The sequence below is a fragment of the Saprolegnia diclina genome, assembly GCF_000281045.1.
Source record: "Saprolegnia diclina VS20 unplaced genomic scaffold supercont1.36, whole genome shotgun sequence".
NCBI classification, from domain to species: domain Eukaryota; phylum Oomycota; class Saprolegniomycetes; order Saprolegniales; family Saprolegniaceae; genus Saprolegnia; species Saprolegnia diclina.
The window spans coordinates 136,348-154,236 of NW_008246103.1; the positions used below are offsets into that span (position 1 = coordinate 136,348).

A 17,889-nucleotide genomic window follows, 5' to 3' on the forward strand; every position below is an offset into this window, starting at 1 on the left:
GGTCGGGTGAAACACTCACAGCAATGGCAAGCAGTGGCGTTCTCAATCTCGAGCTCAGCCTCGCTGCAGAAAACGTGCGGGATGCTATGCTACAGAGAACCAGTCGCGAGCATGCTCGACTGCTTCTTGGCCCAGTGTTTTTGCCATCAAGAACACAATCTCGAGTATCGGTTACACCCGGCGGTGGTTGGGACATTGGGACAAACTGCGCAATCACCACCAGCCGGTTTAGTCGATGGCGTTCAGTCGAAGTCCAACATCACTCAAGATGACCAAGCACCAAGCCGGAAGCGCGCTCAAGGGCGGGCGCGGGAAGAAGGCCAAGGACGAGGCCGCCAAGAAGCCGCAGTACTCTGTACCGGAAGAGGTCATCCCATTCATCTTCCAGTACCTCTCGTGGCGCGACGGGTACCGCGCCGGCCGCGTCTCGCGCGCGTGGCACGAGGCGCATGCGTCCATCTTGCTCCCGACGTCGCCGATGCAAGTGGGCCTGCACTGGCGCGCGTCCACGTACACTGGTGAGAGCTGGGACGACATTCTGAGCGAGTTTGCGCCCGATGACACGTGCTTTGCCTCGCAGTATGCGCCGCAGCTCGCGATGCTTACCGTCTCGGGGTTGCCCCACGCGTTGCGGCGCCCAACGGGATGGAACAAGCTTTTCCATGTGATTCAAGAACGCAAGCTACTGCCTCGCGCCTGCACGATCATTTGTATGTACAGCGACTTTGGCATCATGGCCTCCACCGCCGCCGGCGGCCACTACGACCTCTCGGAGCTCGAGAGCTCGGCCATCGACGACATGGCTGTGAACATCACGGTTGGGTACTTTCCCAATACGACGCTTCAGGTGCTAGAGCCCACGAAGCACGAGATCCGAGATGGCCTCTTGACGCCAGCGCTCTCGCCGTCAACCAACTCGATCCTCGTGTACAGTACCAACGGCGCGCAGTGCGACCACCTTGTCCGACTCATGGCCACCGTGCATACGAGCGCCAACATTGTTGGGACGATCCTTCCGTTCACGGACCGCTGCGTGCCCATAGCCGTTCGGCGCATCTCGCCCGCGGGCCCTAGCATCTCACACCCGACCCACCTCTGCGTGGCCTTTGACGGCCGCGTCGCGAGTGCACCGTTCGTCTCGCTTGGCTTCAAGACCATTTCACCCATCCTTCAGGTAGGTGTGGTGACCATGAACACGGTGTTGTATCCTCATGTGCCTAGTGCGAGCACATGCAGACGCGCCGGCATCCGTACTTCAAAGTGCTCCATACGTTCGAGTCGGTCGCGGTCGCCGCGTCACCGACGTCCCCCGCCATGTCAGTAGCGCCCATCCAACTCCTCAATAGTGTGGCCGAAGCGTCGGGAAATGTGTACCTCTTCAAGGCAGAGACCGAAGCCGAGATCGCCGCCTTCATCGCGGCGCCCCACGCTGTGCACCTCGACCGCACCGTGTGCATTTACGACAAGCAGCACGGCATTGTGTTTTCGCAAGCGGACGCGGAGAGCGGCGCGGCGCCGTGGTGCGAAGGTATGTTTGGCGTCTTTTGCGTCCAGGACGCTGTCGCCGGCCAGTCGGACCTCGCGCACGCGCTCGCCTTGGCCAAGGCTGCTGCGTCCGGTGCCACGGTCCTCGGCGGGCTCACGTACCCGTGCGCAGCCCGTGGTGAAGGCTTTTACGGCGAGAACGACGTCGAGGCCCATACCTTTGCCAGCGTGTTTCCGGACACGCCGCTCGCGGGCGTCATTTCGGGCGGCGAGATTGGTCCGCTGGCGATGCCCGGCGGTAGCCTCTCGCCCGACCGGAAGATCGACATGCAGTCGTACACGACGTGTGGCGCGCTCTTCTACCTCCGCCCATAATCGCCATTTAAGAAAATGCTCCGAAGCCCATGCGTTATGCGATGCAACATGGAGCGTCGACTGTGCTTGCGTCGACAAGAAGCCAAACACAGAGGACGTACTGCGCCAACAAGCAGATTGTGAGGTGGAAGAACTAGTGTTCTGGCCACACCTACAGTACGTGCCAGTGTACCTTGGCGCCTTGCCAGCAGTGTTTTCACATGGCGCTCGTTTACTTTTGGTGGGCGAAGGACGCGCGAGCGGACGTGATAGCGTTCTGCTGTTGATGGCGTCGGACAAGGAAGACGCCATTCGATGGCGAGGCCTTCGTGGGCCTTCGGTCACGATCGGCAACGTGTGTGGGTGAGGGCTGGGGCTCATTCGCGTCGGCGTCATCCGTCGTGAAGGCTATGGCACCTCAGTCCAGGAAGTCCATGTAGCCTGAGGATCCTGGCGCCGCACTCTGCTTGAACATACCGAGGCATGCAGACGGGCGAGTCAAGTGCAATCGGAGGCATACACTGCGAAACGATCTATTGGTGTAGCGGGCTGCTGTTTCTACTTCTTACTGCTGCTTCTTGCTCAACTCGACGGCCGCCGTGACGAGGTCGCGGAGGATGACGCAGAGGCGCTTGTGGTTATAAATGCGTTTGTCGTACCGGTCTTCGGCGAGCTTGACGAGGCGCTTGTCCTTGTTGTAGCGCGGGCCGGCGAGCTGCAGGAAGATCTCCATGGCCTTCTCGTCGAGGCTCAGCGCGCTCAGCGGCACCTCGAACGTGACCTTGGTGTCGAACGTCGTCTGGTCGTCCAAAAAGAGGAGGTTGTCGAAATCTTCGAGCGTCACGTTCATCTGAATCGCAATCTTGGAGCCGTCGAGCGCCGGGTGGATCTCGCTCTCCCACGAGTGGTCCATGAGTGGCACAAGGTCCTCAAACACCTGGAGCATCTCGACTTCGTGCTTCATGTCGTCGTCAAAGGTGGCGGGAAAGTCCGTGTTCCACCACAGCGGGTTCTCAAAGTGCTCCTGGATCTCGGGCAGGTCGTTGCCCTCCCACGTGTCAAAGGCCGTGTGGAAGAGCTGCTCAATGTCGCCGGCGCCGGTCTCGTAGTTCTCTTCTTCGCCGCCCTTGCGGACGTCGGCGAAGCCACGGGCGACGGCGAAGCGGCGGGCAGCCGCCATGCCACTGCGGGTCGCAAGAAGACGGGCTCGGGACAACATGGCCTGCTTTCAATAACTGGTGCACAAAAACCAATCACCAATTTCCTCTTTCTTTTAATACTCAGAGCGAAGAGACCTCTTAAAACACATACCTCCCACAACATATAGGAAGACAGCCAATCGCAAGCGACCAAATCATCACTTTGATGCTGTCGCGGTGCGGGCCGGCAATCAATTGACCCGATACAACCTCGGTCTACGCAGCTGCCGTAGCACAGATATGGTGGTGCAAGCCACATGCACCCATCATCGAATGCACTCGACAACGGGCGGCGAGCAGGTGTACGTGGCGATCCTCAGCGTCGCGCTGGCATGACGTGGCAACTGCATGTGGATTCAGCAATAATCTGATTGGGGGCAAGGATCTGGATGCATTTAAATCCACGCGCGGTGCAAAATACAATGGAATGCAGTTCCTTTATTTAGGTTGTTGTAGGGAGAATTAAATGTTATGAAATAAATTGACGACATTGCGGCAGTGTGTCTCCGACGCCATTTTCGATCCAGCGGCCATGAGCGAACCGGACGAGCTCTTTACGCTGAAGAACCAGTTCTGGGTCGGCAACTTCCGCAACGCGATCCAGGAAGCGACGGTGCTCAGCCACATCCCCGAGGCCCAGAAGATGGACCGCGACGTGTACGTCTTCCGTGCGCAGCTCGCGCTCAAGAACTACGAGGGCGTGCTGCAAGCGATCCCGGCCGACGCGCCGATCTCGCTCAGTGCCATCAAGCTCTACGCCACGTACCTCAATGGCGGTGACGCCGAGATCACGCTCCTTACGCTGCGCGAGTGGCTGAGCACGCACCACGGCGAGAACCCGCACTTGCTGCTGGTCGCGGGGCTTATCTTCATGCAAGAACACAAGTTTTCGGACGCACTCTCGGCGCTCACGCGTGGCCGGTCGCTCGAGCATCTTATGTACACGGTGCTGCTCTACCTCAAGATGGACCGTATCGACCTGGCTGAGAAGCAGATCCAAGACATGAAGCGCATCGACGAGGATGCGACAACGACACAGCTCGCCAAGTCGTGGACCATGGTTTCCAAGGGCGGGCCTGTCTGCGACGAGGCCGCGCTGCACTTCCAGGAGCTCGGCGACCGTTTTGGCGCATCGGCACAGCTCCTCAACGGCGCGGCGGTCGCGTACATGGGCCTGCTCAACTTTCCGGAGGCGGACCGCCTCCTGCACGAGGCGCTGGCAAAGGACCCGACGTTCGAAGATACGTACGTTAACCTGGTTGTGGTTGCGCAGCACTTGAAGAAGGACAGCTCGGCGTACGTGGCGCAGCTCCAGCAGCTCAACCCAAAGAACGAGTGGCTCGAGTCGTACCTGCACCTCGAGAGCGGCTTTGCGCGCCTCGCGGCTTCGTACTGCTAAGCCGATAGGATCCTATTACACGTGCCAATACTACTACCTACTACGACTACTACTGCAACGTGCGTGGGTCAATGTTGTTATTTTATTGTATACATATATGGGCATCGCTAGGCGTAGTTGCTCGTGCGGCGGCGGGTCGAGGACGACGACAGGACGCGGTCCTCGAGATGCATGCGACCGGCACCCACGAGCCGACTGCTTCCAGTGGTCGAGCTGTTGGACGACGACTTGGTGAGCTTTCCGTTGACGAACTCTTCAACCTTGGTCTCGACACGACCGTCGGGGTGCTGGATCGACGTCGTCTTCTTCGTCACGGTCTGGCCCGTATGGTCGCGGAACATGGACGTGCTGCTGGAGCTGCTCGTGAAGCCACCGCCGCCAAACCCCGAGCTCATCGAGAGGAGGCTGCTGCTGCCGCCACCAAAGCCGCCCATCATGAGGTCGTCCATGTCCATCATCATCATCCCGAGACCGCCAAAGCCAAACGGATCGCGCTGCGTCGTCGTCGAGCGTGCTCGGGCGCGGGGCATCGGGTCCATCATGAACGGGTCGCGGCCGCCAAAGAAGGCTTGGAAGAGGTCGCGCGCGTCAAAGAACGTGAACGGCTGGAACGCAGATGCATCTTGGTAGCAAAAGCTGGCGCTGCGGCCGTACTTGCGGCCATGGTCGTACTCTTGCCGCTTGGCCGCGTCGCTCAGGATCGCGTACGCCTCGCCGATCTTCTTGAAGCGGTCTTCGGCGCCAGGCTCCTTGTTCTTATCCGGATGCCACTTGATCGCGAGCTTGCGATACGCGAGCTTGATCTCGGCCTCTGTCGCGGTCTCGGGCACCTCGAGCACGTCGTAGTACGTTGTGTCGGCCATGGCGTCAGATCTAAAATTACGGGCCATTGCGGCTTGCCACGTTTGCTTCGAGAAAATTCTACCAAACTTTATATTTCCGCCGGATAAACCTCTAGCAATACATGTCTGCGCATCCCAGTGCAGCCTTGAACAGCAAGGGGTATCGACGACGACCTCCCTTGAAGGAGTGGATCCGAAGACGGACGCTTGTGCGGTACCTACAGTACATCTTTCAATAGGTAGCAAGCGCGACGCCGAATACGTTGGGGCAAATGTGTGATGCTCGTTTACGTAGCAGAGGCAAAATGTTGCGTGAGTTTAGATCACACACTATTTCATGTACTTGAAGGTGATGCTCCTGGCCGCAGACGATATTGCTGCTTTGTGAAAGCGCATGGCTGCTTACGGTCTCGTACCGCCTTCTTTAGAAGCAAAATGTAAGTTTGTGAAGTGAATGCCGCTGGTCTTACTACTTCTCTGTGCCGATTTCGTTCGCGAGCAGTTCTATTGTAATAGTGTTACAACGGATAACAGTATTTTACCGGTATTGCCCTTCGCCGATCCAGCCCGACAGCATGAGCACGACGACCGATGAGACGTCGTCCATGGCGAGCATGTTCTCACGCATGATTGCCTCGCGCTTGTAAGTTGACATGTGCTATGTGAAGACGCATCGACGCATGCGGGTAGCACCATTGGCGACGTGGACAGTAGCAGCAGCCAGCACACCAAGAAGCCGACGACGCCAACGATCCCGGCCGAGCTCGAGCTCAAGATCGCGCTCGTGGGCGGCAACGGCGTCGTACGCTCTCATCTCGATGCTCGCTGGTATGTGGATCACGCGTGGGACCCTAGGGCAAGACGTCGATCGTGCGCCGATGGCTCAAGCGACCGTACCAGTCGGCGTACAGCCAGACCATCGGCGTCGACGTGAGCACGCTCCTCTACCCGTACGGTCCGTCCAAGCAGCCCGTCAAGATCCAAGTCTGGGACGTCTCGTCCGCCGAGGTCGACAATACGAGCTTGCACGAGCTCCTCTGCGACGACCTCGACGGTATCTTCTTCGTCTTCAACGTCCATCGCGTGAGCTCGATTGCGGCCATTGACGCGTGGCGAACGCAGCTTGCGGCGTTCATCTCGTCGAGCGAAGTGCCCTTTTACCTTCTCTGCCACAAGGCCGACATGCTACAGAAGCGCGTCATGACGAGCGATGACATTGAAGCCTACGCGCGGGTACGTCCCTTCTGCGATTCCGCAACCTTCATGGCGACATGCGCAGACGGCCGGGTACCGTGGGTGGTCGTGGACCGTCGGGCGCATGGGGTTGGGCGAAAGCGACCGCAACCCTGCCGTGATCGAAGCACTCGACAAGATGGTACCGCTCACTCTCGCAGTACGTAGCCGTGGGTTCAACAGACGGTGGCGTAGGTCGACTGCATCTGCAAAAGCGAGCCGCTCGACGTCCTTGTCAAGGCGCGTCGCGCGATGGCGTCGCCGCCCACGGTGCGCCATCCATTCATGTCTTCCTCTACGCATCCTTCGGACGATGTAGATGCTGCTGACGCCAAACGCCGAGCGCTTCATCGAGTCGACGCCACCGTGCTTCTCATCGGCCGTGCTCCACGTGCCGACGCAAGCGATCACAACGATCCCGCGGTCCACAAGTGACGTTGACGCGCCGTCGGGCTTTGGCGCCAACTGGATGTTTGGCGATATGAAAGGGCAGTATCTCGAGGAAAAAGAAGCGTCGTCCGAAGTGGACTTTGCGTTTCACGACGTCCGCGCGCCGCCACCCAGCAGCGACGATTCGCCTGTCTCCGCGATGAGCCACGAGAGTGACGACGACGACGAGGGCTGGCAGTTCTTTGCCGGTAGCATTGAGCGCCACAAGGCTGAAAACATTTTGAGGTCCGTGTGCAGATATGGAGGTAGCGACGTGACGAGTTGCATAGTGCACGAGGCGAAGGCGCCTTCCTCGTTCGCCGAAAGGACTCGCAGACGCTCGTGCTCTCGTACAACGGCGCCGACGACATTCACCACGTGCTTCTCGAGTTTCACGACGGCCGGTACCACATTGGGTCGGCCAAGGTAGCGTGCATGTGGATCGCGGCCGCTGAGGGTTTCCTAGTCGTCGCTCAACCAGCCGTCGTTTCCAACGCTCGCTGCGTGCCTCCAGAGCATCCAGCGCTACGCGAGCCACGGCATCGTGTTTCGCCGGCGCCAGCGCTTCCGTGTCGGGGAAAAGCCGACAGCGTCGATTCTTCTCGAGCCCGAGACGACGCCGACGCCGCGCGCGCCGCCGCGAAGCGCGGGCAAGTCGGACATGGTCTGGCGCGTGAGTACGACCGAGTCGGGCGCGCTGCCGCGCCTCCAGTCGATGCAGGAGCGCCTCGACGTGCCACCAATCCAGCGTCTACAAGTGCTCACACGTGACTTTTACGGCCGCCTCCGCACGCGTCTCCGCGCGTTGCTGCCCACGAGCTCCAATGGTACTCGTCTCTAAGCCAACGAGGGAATGACGAGGTCGCGTAGAGGAAGCCACAACGATTCAAGAACTCCTCGCGGTGGCGCTGGTCGAAGAGCGTGAAAATACACTGCAGGACGGTCGACGCACAGGCCTCGAAGACGCGTGGCGAAAGCTGGTCAAGGACATGGAGTCGTGGAATCAGATCTTAGCGACGCTCGTCCGTTCATATACCGTGTGGTGACCGACCTTGACACGATCCTGTGCGTAGGAAATCACGGCCCCGTAAGTCTGATATGGACTGATACGATCTGGTATTCCCAGTCGCGGTGCTCGTTTTGTCAAAACCTAAGAATCAACACTGGACTGCACGGCATATGGTGTCATGACAGTTGTCGTGGATCGATAGACAATCTGTCCATTCGTATAGTAATTTGGTTGGTTTCGAGCACACGGATCAAAGCAAATGTGTGGTCTGCGCTGTGGCGCTGCCACGTCATCGGGTGATCGGCAGAAACCGAAAGATCGCAATCGATGTGGGGATAAGAAGGGTCCACAAATAGAAGGCAACGAGCATGGGCCGACCAAGCGACGAGAAGAGTCTCCTGCCGCCTCTCAAGACGCCGACGCCGGCGCCAACGCACCAGCCGCTCTCGACGTGGGAGGTCACATTGCACTTGCTCAAGGGCAACATTGGCGCCGGCGCGCTCTCGCTCCCGTACGCGTTTGCAAAAGCGGGCATCTACGTCGCGCCAGTCGTCTACTTGTTCATCGTATGCAGTTTGCGTTGCCTTGGACACTGAGTGGCGGTGTGTAGGTGGTCATTTGCATCTACAACATGAACCTGCTCCTCTACTGCAAAAACAAGCTGCGGCCCGAGCGCGGCATGACGTTTGGCGACGTGGGCGGCGAGCTCCTCGGGAAGCACGGGAAGCGCGCGGTCAACGTCTTCCTCGTTGGGACGCAGCTGAGCTTTTGCTGCGTCTTCTTCACCGTTGTCGCCACCAACCTCCACGCGATTTTGCCCGCCAAGTTCGACGCCATCGTTCGCTGCACGAGGCTGACATGGGCGTAGGCTCAGCCACGACTTCCAAGAGCGACAACTCATCTTGCTCATCTTTCCGATCATCCTCGGGCTATCTTGGATTCGCTCCTTGCACAAGATCACGCCCTTCTCGGCCCTCGGTACTGCGTAGCTTCCTTTCCATTAATCGACGTTGCCTCATGGAAATGATGCAACTAGCGACGTTTGCAGTCCTCCTTGGCATCGCTATTGTATTTTACTACTCGTACGCCTATGCGAGCGCCGCGCAGACGCCGCCGCCACTGGTGACGACGTTCGCGTGGTCACGCCTCCCCGAGTTTTACGGTGCGCTGCGAGCTTGGAGCATACGCTCACTGCACGACGTAGGCACGGCCGTCTACTCGTTTGAAGGCATCGGCCTCATCTTGCCGTTGGAGAAGGACATGCACGACAGACGGCTCTTCCGCGGCGTGCTGCTGCGCACCATGGCGTTCATCCTCATTCTCTTCCTCTTCCTTGGCGAGGTGCCAGTTCTCGCGTTTGGGTCGATTGAGAATGGCAGCATGACGGCCGTGCTCCAGCGGTACTTTCCTGGCTGGTCGGTCACGCTGGCGAATTTGCTCCTCGCGATCGCGTGCTTGTTTTCGTTTCCGATTCAGTTTTACCCGGCGCTCGAAGTCTTGGAGAAGCTCCTCGCGCGCCGCGGCTACCTCACGCCCAGCATCCAGACCTTCAGCGACGTTGCGCCGCCGCCACGAAGCCGGGTCTGCCCCACACGCTGCGCGCCAGTCGAACCGCCTGTGCCACAATGGCTCGAGAATATGCTCTCGACGTCGCAATATGAAGTGCGGCGTACGCTCTTCCGGTCGATGCTCGTCACGTGCTTGATGCTGGTCGCGATCTGCGTCCCGAACGTCGGCCTTCTCATTAGCCTCTTTGGCTCGGTGGGCTCGAGCATGCTAGCCGTGATCTTGCCGCCCGTGTTCTACCTCGCTCTGGAGCGCGACCGCGTCTGCGTGGCATCGTGGGCGCTGCACATCAGCATCGTCGCTGTCGGCTGCGTCGGCATGGTTGCCGGGACCATCCAAGCGCTCGACGACATATTTGCTACCTTCCAATAAGCGGGACCAACGTTGAGCTGTACGTACTTTGGCGACAGAGATGATTCCATGCACACCGCACTGAGCATATGGCTGCAGGGCCAAGGACATGCAGGGAAAGAGGCGCACCACTGGCTCCTGCTGCTTCGCAACAGAGAGGACGTCGGGTCTTAGCGTTTGTTGCGCTGCATGGGCGGTATCATCATGGTAGAACCTGCGTGTGAAGATGTCATTGTGCTTGTGGTCATGGCGCAGCGTCCCGAGGTAGTAGATCGCCATGGCGTTGGTTGTTGCGACGCGGCTGGCTTGCCAAGATCCCAATCTGGCGACTTTGAGCCAATCAGAACTCGCCACCAATTCTGCCACCGGGTTTCTTCCGGGAAATATATGCTTTGTGAGAGGTTTTCTTTCTTGAGAAAGCCCCAGCACTTGACGTAGCGATCTCGACTTGGCCACAAATATAAGATTTCACAGTATTTTCGTCGACGCCAGGCTGGGCCACAACGAGATTTTCGAGCATGCGCTGCGCCCGTGTCGTTGCGGTCTGCCTCGCGGCCCTCGCCGCGCCCACCGTCGCTGACGTCGAAACGCACGAGGTAGAAGCCACCGCGTGCTTGTGATGGCTCATGGGTGCTAGTACAATGCGGCGGAAGAGGTCGTCGTCTGGGTCAACAAGATCGGCCCGTTCAACAACCCGCAGGAGACGTACACGTACAACTCGCTGCCGTTCTGCAAGGCGCCGGGCCTCGAGCTTCCGGAGGCTCACGCGTTGGGCATTGGCGAAATCCTTGAGGGCAACGAGCTCTTCAACTCGGGCATGGCGGCGACGTTTGGCGTCGACACGGACATGACGACCATGTGCTCGCAGACGTTGTCGGCGTCGGAAGCGCAAGAATTCATCGATGCAGTCGACGAGCACTACTGGTACCAAATGAACGTGGACGACTTGCCCGTATGGGGTCTCGTCGGCAAGGTCGTCCAGGCCGACGACGAGCCGGAGCTCGTCAAAGAGGTACATTTTCGCCCAAAGGCGCGTCCTGGTATCCACCTCGCGTGTCTAGTTTGCCATTGGCACGCATCTCATCTACACACACAAGAAGTTTAGCATCTCGTACAACGGCCCGCACATCATCCACGTCAACCTCACGTACGCGGACGTGGCGACGCCGATCCAAGCCAACAAGTAGGCATCACGATCTTGTCCATCCTTATTGGCTCACGCGACTGCAGGAAGATCGACTTTACCTACGAGGTGTCATGGACCAAGACGGACATTTCGTTTGACGACCGGTTTGATCGCTACCTCGAGGACGAGTACGTACTCTGCACGCCCTATCAGATCTCACATATATGTAGATTCTTTGAGCACCAGATCCACTGGTTTAGCATCTTCAACTCGTTCATGATGGTCATCTTCCTTTGCGGCCTCGTCGCGCTCATCTTGCTGCGCACGCTCCGGAACGACTATGCGCGTTTTGCGGCCGACGACGACGAGCTCCTCCTCGAGCCCGGCCACACGAGCTCGATGCTCAAGGACGAGTCGTCGGCCGGCTGGAAGCTCCTGCATGGCGACGTATTTCGCGCCCCGAAGCATCTCCTGCTCTTTTGCGCGCTCCTCGGCACGGGTGCCCAGCTGCTCGTGCTCACGCTGCTCGTGATTCTCATTTCGATCTTCTCGTCGCTTTACATGAAGCCCGGTGGCATTGTCTCGGTGGGGCTCACCTGCTACGCGCTCTCGTCGCTCGCCAACGGGTACGCGAGCGGCGCGTCGTACCACCAATTTTTCTATCCGCGCGTCTCGAAGGACTGGATCAAGGCCATGGTGCTCTCGATCGCGCTGCTGCCGTCGGTCGTGTTTGTCTCGCTCTTCTTTATCAACGCGCTCTCGATTGTCTACGGCACGACGTACGCCATTCCCTTTGTGACGATCGTCCAAGTGATCCTTGTGTGGTTCTTTGTGTCGTGCCCGCTCTCGGTGCTCGGTACGATCCTCGGTCGCCACGGCGCGGCTAAGAAAGGCTTTCCGTGCCGCGTCAACAAGTTTCCGCGCGAAGTGCCGGACGCGCGCTGGTACCTCCGGCCAGTGGTACGTGCATGCTGTCCAATGTTTTCGTTATTTTTTTGGCAATATTTTTGTTGCATTTTTGCATTTATTTTGCATTTTTGCATTTATTTTGCATTTTTGCGTCTTTTGCATTTTGGTATATTTTGCTTTTTTGTATCTATATGTTTCTCATAGTGTACATGGTAGGTGCTCGGGCTCTTGACGGGCATTCTTCCGTTTGGCTCGATCTTTATCGAGATGTACTTTATCTTTGCGTCGTTTTGGAACTACAAGTTCTACTACGTCTACGGCTTTATGCTGCTCGTGTTTCTCATCCTCTCGGTCGTCACGGTGTGCGTCACGATCGTGTGCACGTACTTTCTGCTCAACGCGGAGAACTACCATTGGCACTGGACGTCGTTCCTCGCTGCGGGCTCGACCGCGCTCTACGTGTTTGCGTACGCGATCTACTTCTACTTCTTCAAGACCAACATGTCGGGCTTTCTCCAGACGAGCTTTTATTTTGGCTACATGTACGTATAGGACATTATGTATATTGTGTCTCATGGGTATGGCGACTAGGGGTCTCTTTTGCTTCAGCTTCTTCATCATGTGCGGCTCGATCGGGTACTACGGCAGCAGTGCGTTCACCAAGCGGATATACCGCAACATCAAGATCGAGTGAGAGACGATGTTCACCACACGACTGCAATCCAACGACATCTTTGCTTGTCCATTGCGTTCTCCTTCTTCTTCTGCTTCTATCGCATGGGGGCCAGAGATGACGCATGTCACGGTGGCAGTGGTGGTCATGCGGCTGCGTCCCTCGTCGTACACCAAGCAAGGGCACCTGCTTGGGAATTGTGCCCCAGCGAAAATACGCAGAGAGCACGTCGGCACAAAAGACGGTGGCTGGCGTCCAGACACGGTAGCTCTCACTCTCTCTTGTCGCTGCTCGGGCGAGCCTCCAGCTCGCGCAAACTCGAGCGTACGACGAAGGCCATAAATTTAGAGCCTTTGTGCTGCTAGTAGGACGCTTGCACTTGACTGCCGAGCACAGAGATTCTCGGTGTTATCGAACCCTCTGCATGCTCCAACGAAAGGTGCATGTTTGCTAATGGTTAGAAGAAGTCCATGAGCGACGTGGCGGGGTCGTACTGCGCGGCAAGCAGTGCGAGCGCCGGCTCGGACGTCGCAAGCATCAGCGTGTCGTGGTCGCCGGCTTCGAGCGCCGCGTGGAGCGACTGGTTGAGCGTTTTTGGGAGCTTGGCGAGGGCCTGGAGCGGCTTGGGCGCAAGGATTTGGTCGGCGTGCACGCTGAGCAAGCCCACGTAGAGGCGCAGCATGGCGCCCCAGCCATGCTGCAGAAAGCCATCCAAAATCACAACCATACTGCGGCTCGTGAGGCTCACTTCGTGTACAAAGAGCGCGAGGATCCAGCCGGACGCGTACATTTGCGGATGCACTTTGTGCTTGAGGAGCGCGGAGCCCACGTGCGGAAGGTGCACCCGCACGAGGCAATCGAGCTGGTACATGCGCAGCTTGGCGCCCGGCAGGTCGGGGCAGCGAAAGACGTCCCGAAAGGTATAATGCAACAAGAGCGCTGCAAAGATCTCGAAGGCCGATGCCTCGTCGTACGCGAGGCAGCTCAGAAGCGCACTGCCCAGGAACGTCATGCCGTGGCAGTACCCAATCTCGGGGTCCAGCGCCGCGTACGCGCGGAGAAGACGGCTAAGCATGGCCTGCGCGGCCGCTTCATCTACGTTACAGCTTGTTGCAGGGTCATAGATCCCGTTGCGAAAGGTCGTGCGGCGCACATCGGCGTCGATCGCGCGGTGGTGGGGATTCGCCATGTCGGCCGCTGCGATCGCAACGAGCTGTCCGTAGTCATAGCAGCGAGGCGCGTACCCCGGGCGCCGACGAATGCAGTGCGTCCAAAAGCGCCAACGATCGAGGGGTGTCCGAAGCGAGGCAGTCAGGAGACGCTTGGAAGCCACGGCGTCGTGCCACGTACGCGAAACGAGCCGTGCGCTTGCCACGTCACGCGCTGAGAGAAACGAAAAGATATGAAGGGTCGCGCCCTTGAGACTCGTCATGGGCGCGTGCAGCGCCTGGAGTTCGCGCACCAGCAGCACCACCGCTTCGTTGCCGGTGCGCACGAGGTCGTCGACAAGCTTCTCGAGGCGGTCGTGGCACTTGAGCTTCTCGGCCTCGCGCGGGCCAAGGCGGCTCAAGTCGCGCACGAGTTCCTGTAGCTTCACAAGCTTGGCGTTGGCTTGCGCAATGCACTGCCACGCTCTCGCGCGCACGCCACTGCGCTGGGACGGGTCGTGGCCGTCGAGCTCGGCGAGGTGCCGCGTGTACTCGGCGAGACTCGCTGCGTGACGCGCCTAGCGTGTTCATGACGACCAAAAGATTGCTCTCTGGCGTTCACGCACCTTGGCTGTCGAGAGGATGCGGTGGCCGGCTGCCCACTCGGGCTGGCGCGAGACCCGCACATGGCGCTGGAAGCGAGCGACGAGGTCGTCGTCGACGGCGTCGCATGGCTAGACACAGAATGAGTACAACAAGACTATCCAAGATGGACACATGGAAGTAGTAGCGTACGCTGCTTATCGTAGGGTGCACCTGGCGTCGCATCGAGGGACCGGACGGGGTGCCGTAGACTGCTGCGTAGACGCCGGACGCGTCGATTTTGTATTTTTTGAGCGCGCTCTCGGGCGCGTGGACCTCGCTGCTGCAAAATGACGCAGCTGGTGGCGGCGGCTTGGCGCGCGGCTCCATCCACGCACCCAGCGACCGCGCAATCGACTCGAAGAAGCTCATCGACAACGGTCAGCGGTATATTGCGATCTTCGAGGGGCGTGCCGTAACGGCTAACCGGTTAAATGCATCGTAACCGGCTGCCGTCTCGTGTTGCGGTCATCCGTGCCCCTTCCTGCCCCTGCCAGCTCATGCAGTGTTTTAAACACCGACGCATAATGAACAGTAATTGATGATGATCCGTGACCGTCGAGGACCGGGACAGCAACGTGCAGTTGGTTGTCTGACGGTCTGTCCACCAGCTCATATTGCAGTCTGCTTTACAAGGGATCACTGCTGCTCTTGCTACGTTTACGCCCAGCCCACTTGGCTCGCCTCTGTGACGTCACTTGTCGTTTGCATGACGTCATAGCAGCGATACGAGCCACCAAGAGTTAACTTCGGACTCGGTCGGCTCGTCTAGCAAGCATTGCGATGCAAAGATGTTGTATGTCGGTAATATGAAGCACCACTGGCGGCGTGGCCGTCAGTGGCTTCGCGATGTCCAACCTACCCGTTTAAAACAGCACGCATGCAGAAAGCGCTAGATTTTTTGTAAATTGCGCTGTTTAAAACAGGTGACGGCAAATCCGGGCCGGGCATGCTCATTCCGCCTCTGGTTTGCTTGGCTGCCGCCGTCTTCTTGTACCTTCCGAGCATGAGCCGCGTGACGACGTACGATCAAGGCCGCATTGTTCATGTCGGCGCCTCGGGCGACGAGGTGGGCGCTGCCGTGGGCCAGCTCGTGGCCGACCTCAGCAAGGCCTCGATCGCTGCGTCGGGTCGCTTCACACTGGCGCTCTCGGGCGGCTCGCTGCCCAAGGTACGCATCCTCTCGCATCGCCGAGCTTACGCCGCGCGTTAGATTCTCGAGAAGGGTCTCGCGTCGCTCAAGGGCGACCTCGACTTCTCCAAGTGGCACGTCTTCTTCGCCGACGAGCGCTGCGTGCCGCTTGAGCATGCGGACAGCAACTACTTGGCCTGCCACGACGCCTTGTTCCAACACGTACGTCGCATTTGGCGGTAACGCAAACGCAGTACCCTACAGCTGTGGTGTAGGTCCCGATTCCCCGTGCGCAGATCCACACGATCGTTCTGGACAGCGATCCGGCCGTCGTCGCCACCGAGTACACGCGCCAGCTTGCGAGCCTTTGGGGCCCCACGGTAGGCGACCTACCTGCGCCCAAGCAGTCCGATCTCATGGATGAGCATGCTAGCTGCCGCGTTTCGACTTGATCTTGCTCGGTATGGGCCCGGATGGGCACACGTGCTCGCTCTTCCCCGGCCACCCGCTTCTGCACGAAATGTCGCTGTGGGTCGCGCCGATCTCGGACTCGCCCAAGCCGCCGCCGCAGCGCATTACGCTCACGTACCCCGTCGTCAACAACGCGGCGGCCGTTGCTTTCGTCGCGACGGGCGACAGCAAGGCGCCGCTCATGCGCCACATGCTGGGGCTCGAGATCCAGACGCCGTCGCTGCCCGCCGCGCGCATCTTGCCAACGCATGGCCAACTCCACTGGTTCCTCGACGACGCCGCGGCGTCCAAGCTCTAGGGTCACTGCACGCACGTGTAATTTCCATTAAATAGCCATCGCTTGACTCTTGTCTCGTGGCTTCCCAGCTGTTGGCATCCCAGATCTTCTGCTTCCGAGAGCTCATCCCCGTTTGGTGTTGTCGGTTGTGGCCGTCCATGGTCGGTTGACAGAGATCTCGTGGAGGTACTCGAGGAGGGGTTCGTCAATCGTGTGTAAGAACTCGGCGACTTGTTCGAGCTCGAGCGTGGCGGGCGGCGCGGCGTCCGGCGTCGTGTGGGCGAGGCAGAAGCCACCGAGGCGCGCGTGGTGGCCGCAGCCTTGCGCGGCACAGATGCGGCCGCCGCCGTGGCGCACACAGCGCTTGCGCGCATGGGCTTGCTTCTTGCAACCGTCGACGACGCAGAAGCGCTTGGTCGCGAGGCCGCCGTGGTCGACGCAGTAGTCGCCGCCGTTGACCGCGTTGGTGCAGTGTTCGATCGCGCACGGCTTCTTGCCGCCATGGCGCACGCAGAGGCCGCGCGCGTAGACTTGGTTGTGGCACTCGGGGAACGAGCACTTCTTTCGACGCTTGTGGAAAGCGCATTTCGAGCAGCCGTACAGCGCCTCTTGTCGGCAGTCCTTGAACATACACAGCGTCTTGGCCATGGTTTCTTCAAATGACAGCAATGCAAAAGGCCAGTGAAGAAGCCTATACTTGACGCTGCGAGTTGGAATATCACGCGTTGGATCCCACTTTGGCGGTGGCAGCGCCATAGAAACCAGCCGCGGATGCCACTTCTGCGCGCCGCGTCAGGGTCAGTAACGATGCCTTCGTCAAGCCTGGGACGGACGCAGCGCGGCGTAACGCTAGGTACCTTGAGCTATGACCATAAGATTACCTGTCTTCAACAACTCTTGTCTAGGTTGCTTCGTCGTGATGATGCCGCGGACCACGCTGCATCGCTCGTGTCGATCCAAGTTCCCGCGCAAAACGCCCAAGATCGCAAAACCGGACCATGTGCTGCGACGCGCTGATTGGCCTGATGTGAGTGACGTCATGGTTTGCACCAATGAAAGTGCTTGGTTCGCGTGTCCCAGCAAGGATATCATCTCTCTGACAGGCCGGGATGGCGGCGATGGATGACGGCGCTCGACACCTTGGAGCACCAAGCAGAAGAAGAATTCATTGACACACAACTTGTCTCTCATGCGGCCAAGTCCATCCTTCTTAGCACGACGATAACAGTCAGCAAAGACGTTCCGACCCAAGCACGCGCTCCCCAACTCCATGTGGTGATGCTGGAGGCCGTTGTTGTAATGCGTCCCGAGCAAAAGGCAGCTGGTGCTGGAGAGCAGCGGTCGTCTAGAGTGTACTGTAGTAAAGGTGGTGGTGTTCTCACTTCATGCATGCTCTCGTGTGTCGTCGCCTCAGCTTCTTTCGACGCGTACGCACTGCTGCGTTTCGGTTCCAACGTGGGAAGAATGGACGCAAATGCCGTTTCTATGGAGAGGCTCGAGAGAGGTGATGATGGCGGACGCGGGACAGGCGCAGCGCGCCTTCTCAGGCGGACCACGGACACAGACGCGAGCCATTTCCACTGCGTTCCAGAGCAACAAGGCAGAAGACACCAAGATCTTATTGCCAAAGTCGCTTCTTGCCAG

The 17,889-nt window shown here is 59.0% G+C and overlaps 10 protein-coding genes across 10 annotated transcripts; 6 read left to right on the plus strand and 4 right to left on the minus strand.

Annotated features, from left to right (window-relative positions):
• The first annotated feature begins 222 nt into the window (after nt 1-222).
• Nucleotides 223-1,885, plus strand: SDRG_10548 (hypothetical protein). The gene is made up of 2 exons (XM_008616544.1): nt 223-1,174; nt 1,222-1,885. Exons 1-2 carry the CDS (start codon nt 236-238, stop codon nt 1,858-1,860), a joined length of 1,578 nt encoding a protein of 525 aa, XP_008614766.1. The 5' UTR covers nt 223-235; the 3' UTR covers nt 1,861-1,885.
• Nucleotides 1,886-2,279: 394 nt separating this feature from the next.
• Nucleotides 2,280-3,077, minus strand: SDRG_10549 (hypothetical protein). Its single transcript, XM_008616545.1, has one exon. It carries the CDS (start codon nt 3,056-3,058, stop codon nt 2,405-2,407), a length of 654 nt encoding a protein of 217 aa, XP_008614767.1. The 5' UTR covers nt 3,059-3,077; the 3' UTR covers nt 2,280-2,404.
• Nucleotides 3,078-3,542: 465 nt separating this feature from the next.
• Nucleotides 3,543-4,509, plus strand: SDRG_10550 (hypothetical protein). Its single transcript, XM_008616546.1, has one exon. It carries the CDS (start codon nt 3,571-3,573, stop codon nt 4,435-4,437), a length of 867 nt encoding a protein of 288 aa, XP_008614768.1. The 5' UTR covers nt 3,543-3,570; the 3' UTR covers nt 4,438-4,509.
• Nucleotides 4,487-5,306, minus strand: SDRG_10551 (hypothetical protein). The gene has a single exon (XM_008616547.1). It carries the CDS (start codon nt 5,298-5,300, stop codon nt 4,545-4,547), a length of 756 nt encoding a protein of 251 aa, XP_008614769.1. The 5' UTR covers nt 5,301-5,306; the 3' UTR covers nt 4,487-4,544.
• Nucleotides 5,307-5,671: 365 nt separating this feature from the next.
• On the plus strand, nt 5,672-8,176 carry SDRG_10552 (hypothetical protein). The gene is made up of 11 exons (XM_008616548.1): nt 5,672-5,716; nt 5,782-5,922; nt 5,970-6,081; nt 6,135-6,512; nt 6,559-6,654; nt 6,708-6,782; nt 6,832-7,187; nt 7,232-7,367; nt 7,408-7,768; nt 7,812-7,963; nt 8,015-8,176. Exons 2-11 carry the CDS (start codon nt 5,855-5,857, stop codon nt 8,030-8,032), a joined length of 1,752 nt encoding a protein of 583 aa, XP_008614770.1. The 5' UTR covers nt 5,672-5,716; nt 5,782-5,854; the 3' UTR covers nt 8,033-8,176.
• Nucleotides 8,177-8,297: 121 nt separating this feature from the next.
• Nucleotides 8,298-9,929, plus strand: SDRG_10553 (hypothetical protein). Its single transcript, XM_008616549.1, has 5 exons — nt 8,298-8,516; nt 8,561-8,775; nt 8,819-8,928; nt 8,987-9,112; nt 9,155-9,929. The coding sequence occupies exons 1-5, from the start codon at nt 8,319-8,321 to the stop codon at nt 9,886-9,888; spliced, it is 1,383 nt and encodes a 460-aa protein (XP_008614771.1). The 5' UTR covers nt 8,298-8,318; the 3' UTR covers nt 9,889-9,929.
• Nucleotides 9,930-10,348: 419 nt separating this feature from the next.
• SDRG_10554 (hypothetical protein) lies at nt 10,349-12,647 on the plus strand. The gene is made up of 7 exons (XM_008616550.1): nt 10,349-10,463; nt 10,505-10,879; nt 10,929-11,050; nt 11,098-11,181; nt 11,224-11,953; nt 12,119-12,444; nt 12,494-12,647. The coding sequence occupies exons 1-7, from the start codon at nt 10,386-10,388 to the stop codon at nt 12,594-12,596; spliced, it is 1,818 nt and encodes a 605-aa protein (XP_008614772.1). The 5' UTR covers nt 10,349-10,385; the 3' UTR covers nt 12,597-12,647.
• A 354-nt stretch (nt 12,648-13,001) lies between these two features.
• SDRG_10555 (hypothetical protein) lies at nt 13,002-14,741 on the minus strand. The gene is made up of 3 exons (XM_008616551.1): nt 14,519-14,741; nt 14,350-14,457; nt 13,002-14,301 (listed from the first exon to the last, which is right to left on the minus strand). The coding sequence occupies exons 1-3, from the start codon at nt 14,735-14,737 to the stop codon at nt 13,033-13,035; spliced, it is 1,596 nt and encodes a 531-aa protein (XP_008614773.1). The 5' UTR covers nt 14,738-14,741; the 3' UTR covers nt 13,002-13,032.
• Nucleotides 14,742-15,288: 547 nt separating this feature from the next.
• SDRG_10556 (6-phosphogluconolactonase) lies at nt 15,289-16,350 on the plus strand. The gene is made up of 4 exons (XM_008616552.1): nt 15,289-15,536; nt 15,579-15,719; nt 15,773-15,877; nt 15,931-16,350. The coding sequence occupies exons 1-4, from the start codon at nt 15,315-15,317 to the stop codon at nt 16,264-16,266; spliced, it is 804 nt and encodes a 267-aa protein (XP_008614774.1). The 5' UTR covers nt 15,289-15,314; the 3' UTR covers nt 16,267-16,350.
• An 18-nt stretch (nt 16,351-16,368) lies between these two features.
• On the minus strand, nt 16,369-16,893 carry SDRG_10557 (hypothetical protein; the record flags this gene model as incomplete). Its single annotated transcript, XM_008616553.1, has 1 exon — nt 16,369-16,893. One exon carries the CDS (start codon nt 16,891-16,893, stop codon nt 16,369-16,371), a length of 525 nt encoding a protein of 174 aa, XP_008614775.1.
• Between the last annotated feature and the right edge of the window lie 996 nt (nt 16,894-17,889).